The sequence below is a fragment of the Kogia breviceps genome, chromosome 9 (genome assembly GCF_026419965.1).
Source record: "Kogia breviceps isolate mKogBre1 chromosome 9, mKogBre1 haplotype 1, whole genome shotgun sequence".
Classification (NCBI taxonomy): Eukaryota; Metazoa; Chordata; class Mammalia; order Artiodactyla; family Physeteridae; genus Kogia; species Kogia breviceps.
The window spans coordinates 24,145,292-24,162,685 of record NC_081318.1 but is presented as its reverse complement, the minus strand read 5'-3'; the positions used below and the strand labels follow the sequence as shown (position 1 = coordinate 24,162,685).

At 45.1% G+C, this 17,394-nt stretch overlaps 1 protein-coding gene across 1 annotated transcript in view; it reads left to right on the top strand.

Moving 5' to 3' along the window:
• The window catches only part of SND1 (staphylococcal nuclease and tudor domain containing 1), a 424,132-nt gene that overhangs the window by 238,560 nt on the left and 168,178 nt on the right, over positions 1-17,394 (top strand). The window contains exon 14 of the mRNA XM_059074202.2: positions 14,233-14,305. Coding sequence (XP_058930185.1) covers positions 14,233-14,305 — 73 coding nt within the window. The remainder of the gene's footprint in view (positions 1-14,232; positions 14,306-17,394) is intronic.

Here is a 17,394-nt window from a genome sequence, read left to right as displayed (position 1 = left end):
TCTTTGTCCCTGTCCCCTGGATCCCTGTTGTTCTCTCTGGTTATCACTAGTGATCTCGGCAGTGGTGGCCAGTGCTCTGCCATTGACTTTGCTTTCCAGAGCACTGCTTGGCCATTAATCCTTTAAGAGAGCGTCGTAAGCTTTGGGGAAACGGCAGCCTGTTAACTGTCTTTTCGGGTCAGCCAGCTGCCTGCGCGGGAATTGATGAGCTTTCTTAGGGCTCTGCAGCCGCTGCTTCCTCTACAAGGGGGTATGATCTGCCAACCTTTCTCAGATCATCTGATGGGAGCTCAGGGAATGACGTGTCAGGGGTGCGTGGTGAGACAGAAGAGGAAGAAGAATGCCGATTTGCAGCTGCCCATGCTTTCAGGCGTATCCACCTGCCCGCCAGAAACGAACTCATCGTACCCCCTCAGCAGCTCTGTTTCGTGTGCCGGACCCTTCTCAGTGCCTTCATTCAGATGCCTGTCTGCTTTCGGGAAACCCTCTACATGCCTCAGACACATGGCGCATCTAGAGGAAGCCACATCTTTCTTGTTTAAAGGGTAAATGAACCCCCTAATTCCCGACAGGCGGCCTTCCTTTCTAGTTCACTTGTCTATCATCAGCTGCCTCTTCCCTCCTTACCTTGTGTCCTGGCAAAATAAAGGTTTGGCACTTTTGTGTGTATTTTTTTTTTTTTTTTAATATTTATTTCTGGCTGTGTTGGGTCTTCGTTTCTGTGCGTGGGCTTTCTCTAGTTGTGGCGAGCGGGGGCCACTCTTCATTGCGGTGTGCGGGCCTCTCACTGTCGTGGCCTCTCTTTCTGTGGAGCACAAGCTCCAGACGCGCAGGCTCAGTAGTTGTGGCTCACGGGCCCAGTTGCTCCGCGGCATGTGGGATCTTCCCAGACCAGGGCTCGAACCCGTGTCCCCTGCATTGGCAGGCAGATCCTCAACCACTGCGCCACCAGGGAAGCCCTTGTGTGTATTTTTGAGCCTTGCTTCTCTGTGGGCTCCATTGAAAAGCCCTTGCTTGTGTCCCAGTCTTCTGAGAGCTCCAGTGTGTCCTCCATATTCGTAGTAAAAAGAACTTAGGTACAGCTGACCCACACTTTCTGATGACACTCCTGAACTTGGTCCCCCCCTTTTAGGGGCATCATGTGGACTCCTTTGGCAGTGTGCCACATCATTTCTTTTCTGCACCATTCTAATTTTTCACCCCCATATGGACTTCCCAACATTTCCCATTCTTGTTTGACTTCAGTATTTCTCAGCCAGCCGGCCCGGCTGCTTTGTCTGTCTTGATGAGTGTTCTAAGCTTAAGGCGGGGCTTTGACTCCTACAAGAGAATCTCATATTCTTCTGAGGTATTTCCAAGATACTGAGTCATTACGGGGACCCTTCTTATTTTGTAAGGTATTACACAGTCTCTCAAACTCTGTGTGTTTGATATAACACATCCTGTTTGATTTTAAACAGTACAGAATGTGAATTCCCCTAGCATTCTACAGGTCTTCCTGGTGGGCTTTTGTTGAGCTCATTATGGACACTAAAGATAAGCTGGTAATGCGTGGAATCAAAGCCTGGCTGTGTGCCTTGTTTTCCTTGGACATCCCGACCTGTAGGATATCATCTGTCTGCATTCACCTAAAGCTACTTTATATTAAAATGTAATATTTGAAGGTTTCCTAGAAACTGTTAGTCTGTGGTTCAGTGCAGGAAAATACAGGAGTTGTTAGTTCAGAAGTTGGGCTTTATTCCTTTAAGGTACCCTTTAATTCTAAGATTTTGTGATTTCAAGATAGAATGCATATATTTAGAAAAGAAATTTATGCCCCGGCTTGACAGTGGGAAAGCAGTTGTATTGAACGACCTAGGGTCTGAGCAGATTTAAATGAATTTAGATTCATTCTGGACATACAGAATGAGGTTAGGGTTATCTCGGGAGAAGAGAAAAGGGCAGGCTCTCTCTTATCTTTTCCTGTGTGTTCTCTTTCTTGCCAGGCACACTGCAGATTAAGGAAACTGTGGCGTTGTCCTCCCTCTTGGAGAGGCAAGCATGAGCCTGCCGTGTCTCAGCTCTGCCTGGGCTCTGAGTCCTCCCTGACCCTGCAGGGACCTCCTATTTCTGATGGAGCGAACCTTGCAACTTCCCTTTTCTTTAAAAACAAAAACAACTAGTGCTCCTGTTTGCTGACTTTTGCATCTCCAACCTCCAAACCCTGTAAACACCAGCCCTTCATTAAAATCCTATCAAATTTCTTTTGCTTTTACCCAACTTGGTTGACAGCGCCCTCCCTGTTGTAGAATTCTCTCTGCTTGTACCTCTGTGTTGGCATTTCCATCACAGACTTTGATCAGAAGGCTATAAACTTGTTGGTAACTCTTCCCTAGGCCAACTGTTTCAAGTACAAACCTCTTGGTGTTGCAGTTACTGGGTCTGCATTGGGCTTACTGACTTCCATGCTCTTGTAGCAGTGAACTGTAAATGTATTTTGCGTTTTTCTAATACCACTGGGAGAGAAGTATGCTTGATTTCCCACTCCTGATTGAGCCAGAGCAGCTCCACTTTTTTTTTTTTTTCGGATTTATAGAGGAACTTTCCTGCAAAATTTTAATAGGTGGAGGAAAAAATAATGACTTGTGCATAAAAAATACAAAACTTTTTTATAGGGTCTTTCCTATCCGTGCCTTCAACTTAACTGGCATTTACAATGCTGTTGATAAATGAAACGTGAAGACTTAACCAGCATTTTTTTTTTGCTCTCTGTTGCTTTAATTGGAAGAGGTCAGCATTACTGGCTTGACACTGTTCTGACTTGCGAAATGCCTTGGTATGAAGCAGGTTTCATCTTCCTACCAATCTGGTGAGAAAACTGGTGTTGAGGTTGGGTCTGTGTTTTGAAAATTTGAAACTAATATATCCTGTCACAATGTTTAGACCAGTTAGAGTTAACCAGTTCTCCAAGAAAACAAATCATTCCTCTAATGGGAACAGTTGCTCAAGGCTGGTTTTCTCTTGCACGTGATGGCTTTGCATTTGTTCCTTTTCATTCCAGTTCTCTTTAGTGTACCCTGGGTCCCAGGTGGTGAAGAAAAAAGATAACAGACTCGAGCCTTACAAAGCATGCAGTCTCAGAGGGACACACGCTGAATAACTTGAATAGGACCTCTGGGTGTTGCTCTTTTTCCTATTCTCTTTTCTTACCTGTTTTCTTAGCCCCTCCTTTTTCTCTCCCCTCTGCATCATGAACACTGCCTGCCTTATATCTTTTTTATTCCATCTCTCACTTCTATTAAATTTTCCCATGAGGGCATCTCCCTGAAATTCATCTCTTCCGTCCAGCCTCTGTTCTTCTCAATAGTTTAATGGTACAGCTTTAATAAACCAAGATTTCTCACTTTCAATCTAATGACCTAAACCAAGTGAAAATTCTCTTTGCATAAAACTAGATCCTACTGAATACTGTTAAAAACAGAGCTTTGATTTGAAGTCTTTCTCTTTCCTTCACTGTTGAATTCCTGTAGCGCCAGAGTGCGGTTGGATTTTTGTAGGCCAGGCATTATAGAAAGCTGGAGTTGGGTGAATTATCTGCTGCCCTCTTCACCCGGCTGTGTTACATCATGCTTGTACAAATGGGAGGCCAGCATGAGAAAGGAGGCTGGTCTTTCTCTTCAGTATCCTAATGGCTTCTTTTCTTCCTTAACCCTGGAAGTGCACTCCCCGCTAGATTTGGGGCTTGCCCTTGCCCGGGTGGCACGGCCAGAGGTTGCTAATGAGATTCAGCACGTGTCAGTGTTGGGGGGCATTTCACTGTTGGGGAGTAGGGTACATCAGCTTCTGCAAGTGGATGTGATAACAGGAAAATGCATTAAAAGAGCTGGTGTGGGGAAGTGATTTGACGATACAGCTGAATGTGGGGAAATTTAGCTTTTCCCTTTCTTCAGAAGAGATGATGCAGTCAACATCCAAATAGCAGTAATCAATCTGCATTTAAGGCAGCACAAATGGCCACTTCTGGAGAGCTGTATAATATCTCCATTTCCAAATAGTTTTCTCTTTCAGGATATTAAGAGGATCTGTTCACTCTTCATCCTGTCTTTCCTCCCCACTCCCAGTTCCATCTGATACAACTCAAACTGTGAGACTCGTCTTGATGACTAGTGTGAGGGGTTTGGGGTAAAGTCAGAACCCCTTAGCTGTAGCTCCTATGTTGTACACAAGGTGTGGGTAGTTCTATAGGTCATGGTCAAATGATGAACTCACAGTAAGAAGTCCTCCTTGCCCAGTCTTTCCTGTAATTATTAATTTGCACCGGTTGTATTCTTTCAGAGGAAGTTGTTCTAGACTAACCTGCCTAATTAACTTGGTCCCCCGTCTCCACCCAGCTGTGACCGTTTGTCCACAGCACCTTGTCTGTTCTCTACCATCTCACTGTTCTCTTGGCTAAAAGGCTCTAGTTCCTCTCACACAAGCCCTAAGTATTTGAGGTTTCAAAATATTTCCAACATACTTCAAAATACATTTGAAGATTATCATACTGGGAACATAATTTTAATCCCAAATAAGTTATAACAATAAAGTGATAACATTTGACCCTCGACATTTTTTTTTTTTTTTTTTTTTTTTTTGTACGCGGGCCTCTCACTGTTGTGGCCTCTCCCGTTGCGGAGCACAGGCTCTGGACGCGCAGGCTCAGCGGCCATGGCTCACGGGCCCAGCCGCTCCGCGGCATGTGAGATCCTCCCGGACCGGGGCACAAACCCGTGTCCCCTGTATCAGCAGGTGGATTCTCAACCACTGTGCCACCAGGGAGGCCCGACCCTTGACATTTTTGAATGTATCCTAACTGGACTCCCTAAACCACTGTTTCCCATAGGATGGTCCTCAGACCAGCAACATCATTTTCACCTGGTAACTTGTTAGAAATATGAGTTCTCAGGTCTCCCCACATCTCCGTTGCCCCAGACCTACTGAATCAGAAACTGGGGTTGAGTCCCAGCAATCTCTGTTCATGCGTCCTTCAGGTGGTTCTAATGTGCATGAAAATTTGAGAACCACTGCCCTAAACAGTTCTTTACCACTGTTTTGTTTTGTTTTTGTTTTTTAAGAAAAAATCAAAATGTGTGTCCTTTTTACGGCACATTAATAATTTAATAGTTGGAATTGTAACCGTGTGTAAAAGGTCATAGAGACTAAGGCATGGAATGGATAAGCTTTAGATCTCTTTGGATTTCTGTCCTAGTTATGCCTTCCCTGCCAGCCATACTTGTTCTTCACCAAGCCCATTGAATAATTCTGTATTCCCTCGGACTCCTCTTTTCCCTTCCTCATACCCTGCGTTTGTGGCTTTTGAACTGAATTCCTTCTGAGTAGCCTCTACCAGCTCTTGGCTGATCTAATGTGAAGTCATCTTAAGGGTTGCTGTGCTTGCTTGATTTGCCTCATCTGCGGTGTCGGGGCTGAGTGGGTCGGAGAGCTGAGTGTCTGTTACAGATATCCCTATCCTACTTTTGCTCTAATCCTTGGAAATCTCTCCAGAGGACTGTAGTTCAAATAATTAATCACCGATACATCAATGCACGGAATTTTATAGCTACTTGAGAAGGGGAAGTCCCCTCGTAGCTTCCTTTCATTTGTAAGACTCTTTGCATCTAAATTTCTCGTAAACTCCCTCATGCATATGTTATCTCCTCAGCTGCCCCTGGCTCCCCTCCTCCAGCTCTGGGCCTGGAAGTTGAGAAGGCTTACTTCCCATGCCTCTTGCTTCTGCATCAAGTTCAGAGAGCCAGATCTAAAGTGAATGGCAGTGAATCTTTTCCAGCAGGTCCCTGTAAGTGTACTCACGTCGGAGAAACCATTTTTCCCAGCAGTAAGCCTGTTGTGTCTTTTGACTGAGGAAAAAGCATTAAAATTTTCTCGAATTTGTTCATTTTACAGTAACAAACATCAGGTGCATTGGGGGAGAAAACAAAAATGTGTGGTCTAGTGGGGTTTTGGATGAACAAGTAAATAATTGCAAATATAATTATAAGCATGGAGATACCAGTGGGTACCTGGGAAGGAGCACCTAAATCAACGGGTTTATCCACAAATAGAGTCCACGAGGCAAGGCGTGTTCTGTCTGGGTTCTGTCTAGGTTGCCTTGGGAAAGGGAGATGGAAAACAGGAATAGTGCTTTGCTGACCTGTGACACAGCCATTCCACTTCTATGAATTTATTCTAAGGAATAGTTAGGGAGGTGCCTGAGAGTTTAGGAGTTATTCCTTTGGCATTATTTATAGTACCGGAAGTATTATACTGGACTATTAACATTCACATAAATATCTAGCAGTAGGCAATTGATTAAATTATGGAATGTGCATCCGTATGATGGACTTATGTGCAGTTATTCAAAATGATATAATAAAACTAATAGCACAAGGAAGTGTTCATTTAGTTATTGTTTCTGGGGGAAAAAACAATCGCCAAACTTTTCCCACAATTTAAGTGGGTGGGTATATGTATATAAACACTTAGAAATTTTGTTAATGATGCTTTTATCTTGGAATTGAATTATGCATCGTTCTTTCTCCTACTTTTTCTCTGGCCCTGTATTCCTGTGTTGTCTCTGTGATCAAGACATGAAAACATTTGGGACTTCCCTGACGGTCTAGTAGTTAAGACTCCGTGCTTCCATTGCAGGGGGTGTGGGTTTGATCCTGGTCGGGGAGCTAAGTTCCTGAATTCCGCGTGGCAGAGCCAAAAAAATAAAAAATGAATAAAAAGGTATGAAAAAATTATAAAACCAGTGTCACTGAGGCAATTTTGAGTTGTCATTGCCTCTCATCTCACCTTTCTGCAGGCTTGTCCTCTCAAGAAGACTTTATTTATTTTTTTATATAAATTTATTTATTTTATTTATGGCTGTGTTGGGTCTCCGTTGCTGCACGCGGGCTTTTCTCTGGTTGCAGCGAGCGAGGGGGCTACTCTTAGTTGAGGTGCACGGGCTTCTCGTTGCAGTGGCTTCTCTTCTTGGGAGCACGGGCTCTAGGCACACAGGCTTCAGTAGTGGTGGCACATGGGCTCAGCAGTTGTGGTTCGCGGGCTCTAGAGCGCAGGCTTAGTAGTTGTGGCACACGGGCTTAGTTGCTCCACGGCATGTGGGATCTTCCCAGACCAGGGCTCGAACCCGTGTCTCCTGCATTGGCAGGCGGATTCTTAACAACTGCTCCACCAGGGAAAGCCCCTCAAGAAGACTTTAGACTGACATTGACCATTTCTACCTGCTCTAGTAGTCCTTTGGTCCTAACCTGGGATAGCGTGGTCTGCTTGTGTTTCCCATGAATCTAATATTGGGCTACCTCTTCTCTGGTGATTCTCTGCCACAGAGCTCAGTTTTTCCCCCTCTTAACCTGAGCACAGCAGATCAGATGTCACACCTGGTGGAACAGCAATGCGTCTTCGTTTCTTCTTATATTACTTTTCAATGAGGTGGCCCAGAGTTCCTTGTTATTTGCTCCACTGCCTCATAATACCTCCTGACTCATCAGTTCACCGACCTCCCGTTGACCATAGGACTCAGTTTCCTCCTTTCCAGTCTCTGTACTCTCTATCTTTTCTGTCTTATCAGTAACTCTGGTTTCATTGAAAATGCAGCTGCATAAGGCCCACCCACCATTGTGCACCTGTGCCTGCTCTGTGTCTCATTTTCCGAGTGCCAGGACCTGGTTGCTTCCTCCCGCTGCCAAGGAACCAGTAGAAAGGCCAAAGAAAGTGTTCCTTTTTGCTGTGTTTCACTGCTACATTCATCAGTATGATCTGAAACACAATGAAAGCTTCTTTAGAAGTTTAGCAAGTTGCTCATTCTTTGTTCTGCTTTTTACCCTTTTCCGTTGGACTTATTTTCCTTTCTCCTTAGTCATTTCCCCTGTATTATCTAGTAGGTGCTTCTGACTGTCCTGCCACTTGGTTCCATTTCACTGTTTATGGTGTTTGGAGCTTTGCCCCCATCACTGCCTTTCAGGCTCTTGGCCGTCTCCTCTAGCTGTAGGGCTCTTGAAGAAGGGAATGAGAGGCTTTTGTTCTTGATGCGCTTTTGCTCAGAGGCCAGGCTTTCAGCTCTTCTGCCTTGCCCCACTCCAAGTAGCGAAACCAAGATGTGTGCGACCTGGAGCATATATCGTGAACCTGCATCTCCAGGAGAGCCAGCAAGCCTCACTCTTCTGTGCCCTACACTCAGTTGGCATTATCCGTGTCTCCAATCTGAAATATCTTCACATTCTGCATTAGTCAGTGGGCATTTGTTCAGCTTTACTAGGCACACAGTAATTGAACTAGGTGACCCTGAGTTTAAAACTATGTGGCATAGCTCTGTGTTAAGTACCGTAACGAGTATTAAGGATAGAATTCTAACCCTCAAAGGGCCTGTAGTCTAGCTATAGAAATAAAGTGAACACATGATACAATTTGAAAATACCGCATTGCAGTTTAAATTGCATGCTGGGGCTTCCCTGGTGGCGCAGTGGTTGAGAGTCCGCCTGCCGATGCAGGGCAGACGGGTTCGTGCCCCGGTCCGCGAAGATCCCACATGCCGCGGAGCGGCTGGGCCCGTGAGCCATGGCCTCTGAGCCTGCGCGTCCAGAGCCTGTGCTCCGCAACGGGAGAGGCCACAACAGTGAGAGGCCCGCATACCGCAAATAAATAAATAGCATGCTGAACTGAGTGATACACATGCATGTGCCCATTCACATCTATAATTCTGCCATTTCAAAGTAGTTCATAGATACTTCCAGTGTTCAAACAGCCCCCCACCTAGGACCCCAGGGTTAACAATTCCTACGTGACAGTTGTTTTATGATTGTGGTGAGGTGGTGGCTACTGATAAGCTGTAATTCTTTTCTTGCTCTAGCGTGGATCTGTAAAGACAGTGTAATGAATAACTTGCATGTAGGGGGCCTGGGGATGATGGACCTAATTGAATTAGAAGGAGTAATGTGGAAATGGTGGGAAGACATAAACTCTGGGGCCCATGAAAGCCAAGCATTATACTTTCCAATCGATGGATGTCACAGGCTGGTGGTCTTTGTTATGGGTATAAGTAGGGGAGCAAAATGAAGAAATCAATTCTGTGGAGAAGTCATGCAGCAGTAGTGTGCACTCTCAAAGGGGCCTGAGTGGATTTCAAATATTCCTGATGTTTTCTTGGAATAAATTGGTGTGGGCCTGGCCCAAGGGGGTTACGAAAGAGCCAAGTGAGCACAGTTAGGAAGGAAGTTTTGGATGCAGGCAAGGAAGCAGAAGCAGAAGCAGAAGCAGAGGTAAGGGACATTGTGGTTCCTGGTTACCAAGACAGTGCTTGTTAAAGGGGAATGATGAATTCAGGGCCTCCTGACTTCCTCGTCATTTCCCTGCTACCCCTCTGTTGTATGCTTTCTGTCACTTCATTTTCTTTAGATGCCTTTATGTATGAAAGTGGTTCTTTTTGAACTGGGAAACTGTTGGAGTTCCCATGCCCCAGAAAAATTCATATATATAATTCTACTACCATTTCAGGTTAGCTGATAGGTATTCCCAGCATCCTACGTGAAGCTCACTTATGTCGCCCAGTTAAGAATTCCTCGTGTGGCAACTATTTTATGATTGGGATAAGGTTGAATCTAACCATACAGTCTTTGAACTTTTTTTGTAAACTCACAAAAATATTCAAGATAATAATCTATACATTGAAATTAAGGTCATGGCCTCTTTTGTTGGCACAAGGTGAACTGATGACACAAGATGTCAGTGGTGCTAAGGCTTGTGCCTTGGAGAAGGTTTTCTGCCTGTGCAAGGGGCCCCAAAACCGAAGAGCAAACTGTTTCTTTGTATAAAGAGTGCTAGGTTCTAATTCTGTCGCGCTAAGGTAGGGAGGCTAATCTCCCTTTAACAACCTCCCTGCTTGCCTTTGCAGAGTTGATGGTTTTTATCTTCTAGTGGGAGGGCAGTAGTATCTCATACAGAAGAATTTCAGACTTTGTTGGTTAAAGGTAATAGTTTTCCAGTGATCTGAATGGGGTTCCTCTTCCACGCTATAGCTTCTAGAAGCTTCTAGAAGCAAGCTAGAAAGCTGAGTTTTCATCCCTCTCCTTTACTGTTACCTCTTTGTAGGTATGTGGACGTTACTCACATTTCCTGGCTGGTGATGATTTCTGTCCATTATTGACACTGCTGGTTGTTGCCATCTTTGTTCTGCGGCTGCTTGGAGAAGAAAGCCTCTGAGAGGAGCAGCCTGTGTTCTGCCCCCCTGCTTCCTTTCTCCTGGCTGGCCTGAGCTCCAGCCTGCCTTTGTGAGAAAGCAGCTATTAAGCAGACACAGCAGGTGAAGTTTAGAAGTCAGGAGTTTCATTCCTTGCCTAATGAAAAGGGATGTTGAGCCGTGGTTGCAGCCTGCAGGCAGCATGGGGAGGGGAGTTGATGTTTGCTCTGTGGAGCAGGTATCAGTGGAAGCAAGCCTTTATACCCTCCCAGGTCTCAAAGACAGAGGGCCCCAAACCTGTCCCAGAGAAGGTGGGTTATGTAAGATACAGGGGTAGCCGCACCAGGAAATAATGACAAGGCAGCAGAACCAGGATCTTCCTGTTTTTATTTTCCTTATATACAACTGTTAGGAGGCAGGCATGTCGTATCTAGATGCTTGCATCCCGGAAGAAAGGTATATATCATATTCCTTTCGTTAACAGCACTGTGGTAAGCCTACCACTCCTGGTGTTTGCTCCTTACCTCTTTGAGATAAAAGCATGAATTTCTTTTTTTTTTTCCTACATCTTTATTGGAGTATAATTGCTTTACAATGTTGTTAGTTTCTGCTGTACAACAAAGTGAATCAGCTAAATGTATACATATATCCCCATATCACCTCCCTCCCAGCCTCCTGCACTGGGTGGTTCCCCTCCCCCCTCCCCCCTCTCTCCCTCTCCCCCCTCCTCCCCCTCCTCCCCCTCTTCCCCCTCCTCCCCCTCCCCCCCATCAGCCATGTGTCAGGCTGAGGGAGGTTTTCTGGGGATGGCTCACCTGGTGTCGTTTCTGCAGCAGCTGGCACAACAAGAACCAAAGCAACCTCAGCACAGGGAGGGAGACCCAAGCTGGCACATGAGACCGTTTAGCTACTCAGTGATCCCTCACACTTTGCCGTCTGGGTCCAGCATACCACTTATACTTTAGAGGGCTTTCTGGGCGGGCAGCATTTGTACTTAGTGTCTACAAATTATTAACTTTCAATTTTGTCTCTGTTTTGCTAAGAACTAAAATAAGAACTATTTCTCAGTTTAAATATGATGTTGCCTGAAATTTATCTAATTTAGCAATTGTATCTAAAGTATGAAAAGATGAAGTCTTTGAAGGTTTTTCCAAAATTAATGCCTGAATATAAACAAGTATCTAATATTTTTTTAGGAACAAGGTAAACAGAATTTCTTCTTTTAATATTAAGACTTACTTCACTGTATGACAGTAAAAGTAAGTGAGAAAGAGAAAAATAAATACCGTATGCTAACACATATACATGGAATCTAAAAAAAAAAAATGATTCTGAAGAACCTAGGGGCAGGACAGGAATAAAGACACAGACGTAGATAATGGCCGCATAGCACAGGAAGATCAGCTCAGTGCTTTGTGACCACCTAGAGGGGTGGGATAGGGAGGGTGGAAGGGAGATGCAAGAGGGAGGAGATATGGGGATATATGTATATGTATAGCTGATTCACTTTGTTATACAGCAGAAACTAACACAGCATTGTAAAGCAATTATACTCCAATAAAGATGTTAAAAAATAAATAAATAAAACAATGAAACAAAAAAAGACTTAATTTTAAAGAATTCTGGATTGTTTCAAATGTCACTTGTACACTGTTATCCGTATTTTCTGCTTTGGGGTATTATGTTTTTCCCCTTGAGGTGGTATGTTTAATCTTGGTTAAGTGCTGAATTTCTACTTATGGCACAAAGCTACTTTGGGGTCACAGAGAGAAAGCAGAATTGTAGGTTACCAGCTCACCACTTTTGCCTTGAGAACCTGTTTTCTGACTTACTGTCTGTCCAGGCCCTGTTCTTTTTTCCTTGTAGTATATGAGGTGCTCTCCAGCCCCCAGGAAAGGCCAGGAGTTTAGCAGTGTTCTCCGTGAACCATCTGTTTATTGGGCAGGTCCATGTATTCTGGTTAGAAAAGGAGAAGGCTGTGGGCAATCTGTGCCCACATGGGACCTGCAGAAAGCTGAGCAGGCCTCGCCTAGAAGAAAGGCGACTTACACTCAGGGTGGCAGTGAGCTTGCCTTGCCTCGCTGTGGGTTTGTTCCCAAGCCACCTCCTTCGAGTTTATGGTAGCAAAATGGGGAAAGCCTGCTGATGGCAGAGGAGACTGTAGAAACAGGACACAAGCAGGATGTACACAGGGCTCTGGGAGATGGAAGAGTTGGAGCTACCATTAGTGTGCAGATCCCAAGGGACCAGGGGCTAAACCTGGTCCATGGTCATTATCAGACACCCTGAACAATAAATCGCTGGACTGAAATTAAATGGAGCAATTGTGACCCATTTGCAATTTCTAAAGCTGAAGCCCTTGATTCAGATTCAGGAGGAATCATGGGAGTCAAGGAACTTGGAAATGTTTTCTTTCAGCTAACAGTCCAGATGAGAATGAGTGTATGATTATTTTCTTAATTCCGTACTTTGACTTCTTCCCCTCATCATGGAATGGAAACTGGGTGGTAAGGGAAGTGTTGTGTTTGTCGTATCTGAACAGAAGTTGTTTCAAATCAGTTGAGTGAGAGACAAGTCCCCTGGGGTGGAAAAGGGGGCAAGTGGGGAGTGATAAGGGCCCAAGTATGTGAGAAATGACTGTTCCACTTGGCACTCAGCAACACCCTCCCAGTTTGATTTGTGAATTGGATTTAGAAAGTTAGGACCCGAGAGTAACGCCTCTCCTGCTCATTAGTGGAGCCAGAGTGGGAAGAAGGTTGCAGTGTGGTTCCTAGTGTGAGGGTATGACATGTTGACCCTGGCCTGGGCCGTTTACTTTAACACTTTCTCTGGAATATGGAAACCCTAGAAAGTCTAGTTCATGGAGCAGTCACACTCCTGAATCTCTTTCTCAATCTCTAAACACAGCAGTGTTCCCTGCGTGGGTCTGCAGGCTGGCAGTATGTGCAAAGGGCTTGACTAATGGTGTCATCGCTTAGTGATGAACCCATCACCTTTGATTCTGCGGTCCTTCATTGTTACATGAGTGATCATCACGTCCCTGAAGCTACCACTCAAGGGATTAGGAGGCAAAAGGTGGGAGATTGGAGCAAGCCAGCCAGTGGTCACATGTGTGTCCCAGGGTCCCCTGCTAAACCCAGTGTTATTACAACCTGAGACTGATTGAAAATGAGGCTTAATGTCAATTATGTACCTTTGCTAATTTCTCCCCCCCCCCCCCCCCCCGTTTTGTTTCTTCAGCCTTGCGGTGCAGCTTGCCATATCTTAGTTCCCTGCCCAGGGATGGAACCTGGGCCGGTGGTGAAAGTGCCAAGGTCTAAGCACTGGACTGCCAGGGAATTCCCTTCTTCCCCATTATTAAAAAGACTTTTCTGTACAGTATTGCTTCATTTAGCAACTTATCTTTTTACCTGGGAGGAACTTATTTCCATTATAATTGGAACACTAGCTACATATTTTTGCATTTAAAACGTTTCATGTGATCAAACACAGAAAGAAACATTATTAGGGCTTCGCTGGTGGCACAGTGGTTGAGAGTCCGCCTGCCGATGCAGGGGACGCAGGTTCGTGCCCTGGTCCGGGAGGATCCTACATGCCGTGCAGCGGCTGGGGCCGTGAGCCGTGGCCGCTGAGCCTGCGCATCCGGAACCTTAAAAAAAAAAAAAAAGAAAGACAGAAATATTATTACTTCCGTTTTTTTAGGAATGTGCTCTTCCAACTGATTCTTTTGTGCCTAGATCGATGCCTTTCCTTTGGAAACAAGTTCTGGAGCTCTCTTTGATAACCAGGCACACTGTTGGCAGTACCTAGCAGCCAGCTGGTGGTAACTGGGCTTAGGGGAAGAGCAGGAGTGTACCCTCCCCACCTCCCAACGCTCTGGCCGAGACTGGCTGCTCAGCAGTGGGCCCTGTGTAGTGACACATGACTGTCGGACCAACGTCTCTTCCTGCCGCCTTTTCCCACCCTCCTTACTCCTTCCCAGTGTGATTTGTATTGTCATCGGGCTTCTTTTCTTTTTTGTTCTTTCTTTACAGGGCTATTAAGAATGGCAAAGGATTGCATAGCAAGAAGGAAGTGCCTATCCACCGTGTCGCAGACATATCTGGGGTGAGTTGTGTCCGTGAATGGAGCTGTGTGGCTCCGAGGCGCCAGGAGCTTGGCTGCTCATTCACCGAAGGACCTCAGTCTATGTGTTTTCTGTAGCTCATTCGTTTTCAGGCACTGAATGTGAATTTTTCCATGGCTTCTGCTAATGCATCTATAGAGTTCCTGTTTTATACTTCAGGAAAACAGAATTTAAACAAGGGCATAAAAACCGCCTATCTCTTCACCTGAATTTTTACTGAGTTGCTTTTCCCTTTTCTTATTATCATGAGTTAGGAGATATTTCTTTTGAGTTGTATTAAGATAAAATTACCTTTAAAAAAAAATCCCTGTTTAGTTCTGTGACTGGAAAGTCTTAGTGGAGAAAGGTCAAATACAGGTTCTAGGACAGGTTTAGGAATTAATCCTAATTAATCCTAATCAACTAGGGAGAAGTATGTGAGCATCCTTTGAGCTAACAGATATACTAGATGATATAGGAGAAGAGATGATGCAGATACTTTTGAGCTCCCTAAAGGCTGTGTCCAAATGACTATTTCATGATCAGGATGCTACCCTTGCATATTTAGGAACTTTGATTGGCTGAATTAGACTCCTTTGTTAGTTGAGGGGGTTTATTCATTTACTCAGCAAGTACCTACTGTGCCTGGAACTGCTCTAGGCAGAGATTGTAACCATGAACAGGACTGATAAAGTCCCTGCATGCAAGCGGGAAAGAGAGACAATAGCAGTGCCAGGCAGCAGCGACCGCTCTGAGGAATAGAGCAGACCAAGGCAGTAGTGAGGGTTCAGGGGTTGATTTTGATCAGGTGGCCAGGGGAAGGCTTTCTGGCTGTCAGTTTCACCCTCGGTTCCTGGGACACACAACATCCAGTTCAACTCCCATAGTCACTAATGGGTAAGGAGGGGCTCCAGGTCATGTGTATGGAGGAGCACGCAGCCCAAGGGACATGACGGAGGAAGGGTAGTCAGTCTTAGCTTGGACACTTGGGAAGCTTGCCTTGGGCACAAGGAGAAAATACTACCATAAACAGAAGCTCAGCCAGGCCCACAGCAGTGATGAATTCCATTGTATCTGATGTTGTGTTCCCAAGCCTGGCTCGGGCTTTGCATGTAGTTCCTTGTGGTGGCTTCTAACCTGTCTCGGCAGCTCTCCTTTGCCTGGGCGTGGTCGTCCCCTGTTGGCTTTAATCACTGGGATTCTGTTGAGCTTTTCCCTCTCTGTAGCAGTCACTGCAGACTACAGATTGCACAGTGTGGCAATTAATTAGTTAGACTTCCGTCAAGATGTTGTGCCACTGTTTAACGAGCAAGGTACATCACTGCGTTCCTCGTAGCTCAAGTCCAGAGAAGCCCAGAAAACCTGTTACTAATGGCCTTTGAGCCACAGGTGACTGCGTTGTATCTCCTGAGGCTCATGGTTCACAGGTGACTTTCCCAGCAAGCTGGTATCAGGTCAGTTTTCTCTGTGGATTACCGTGCTGTGTTACTGTTCATGTGTATATTAATTTCTATATGTATCTGCTGTGGCATTCTCAACAATATTTCCTTTAATATCATTCTTTTGGTGAAGTCAAAGGGTAATTTTTTTGGTTATTCAACTGCAGGGGGACAGCGCTGTAAAATACCTATTTTGGAAAATATAGTGGTGACTCCTGCACTAATGGCAGATATGCCCACCCAAAAGCTCATGCCTGGCCCATACTCCAGGGCCGTCTAGAGGCGGAATTCAGCCTTGGGGATGGTGCTGTGTTTTGGCTTGTGGAGTTCCTGTTCTTGCTTGGAGTTCCTATTCTTGCTTAGATTTCCTATTGGCATCGAGGTGAGGCCCTCAGCAGGTTTTTGAAGTAGAGTTACAGTTGCTTTGGAGCTGTCCTCTTGGTACCCCCAGCATAGTGTCCTAATGATCTTGAATGCTATCTTTGGATCACATGCTGCCTTCTACCTTGATGCGTTTTCTTTATGTTTGCGTGTTTGTTTTTGGTAGCAATCAATTTCAGGAAACGTGTCTTCATAATCCCCCACTAAACAGCAGTTCGGTTTCATACATACCTTTATCCTCTTTTCTGCCTAGATATTGGCGAATTGGTTTTGCTCTTACATTATTAAAAAATAAATGCAGGTCAGACTCCCCCACTTACCACATAAATAAAAGAGGAAAGCTAGACCACGTGGGAGAGTGGAAGTGAAAAAGCTATTCCATTTAATAGATGTCAGAATGACCTTGTCCACCTTCATAACACATTATTCAGCTTAGATTGCAGGGTTTTTTTGGTGCCCTGTATAATAGACGAGTTTTGTCTCGCCCTTCCAACCTTCCTTTCTTTCCATCACAATGTCGTGTTCAGTATGTGTGAGTTTTGGGTGCCCTTGTGCCATTTAAATGAGATGTATGGGTCTTCAGCTTCCTGAAGCATTCTGGTTATCTTACTGAGGGACAGGTATGCATGTGGGGTCAGATGGGCAAATAGTTTACATCTAGTTGAAGAAACAAACATTGGAATAAACAAGCATATATAATGGTTTCATTAAAGTTTCTCAACTTTTTTTAACCCTTGTGTCCCTCCCTCCCACCGTTGGTCCCCCTTTTAGTTGCAGGTGGTGGTAAATGGCAGTTTTTGTTGAGCTGACACTATCTGCAATATGCTGCCACCATAATTGACTATGAACTGATACTTGTGCATGACCTCTCACCCCAACCGAGGACACATCCTTGGAGGAGAAGAAGACACATATGCTCTTCACATTTTGTTCTCTAAACACTCAAGAAATAATACGCTCTGTGGAAGAGGTTATATCATGATTGTGAGACAAATAACCCATACATTTGTTCTAGTCTTTTTTTCTTTTTTTTTTTTTTTTTTTTTTTTGTGGTACGCGGGCCTCTCACTGTTGTGGCCTCTCCCGTTGCGAAGCACAGGCTCTGGACGCACAGGCTCAGCAGCCACAGCTCACAGGCCCTGCCGCTCCGCGACATGTGGGATCTTCCCCAACCAGGTCACAAACCCATGTCCCCTGCATCAGCAGGCGGATTCTCAACCACTGCGCCACCAGGGAAGCCCTGTTCTAGTCTTAATGGCCTCCCACTCTTA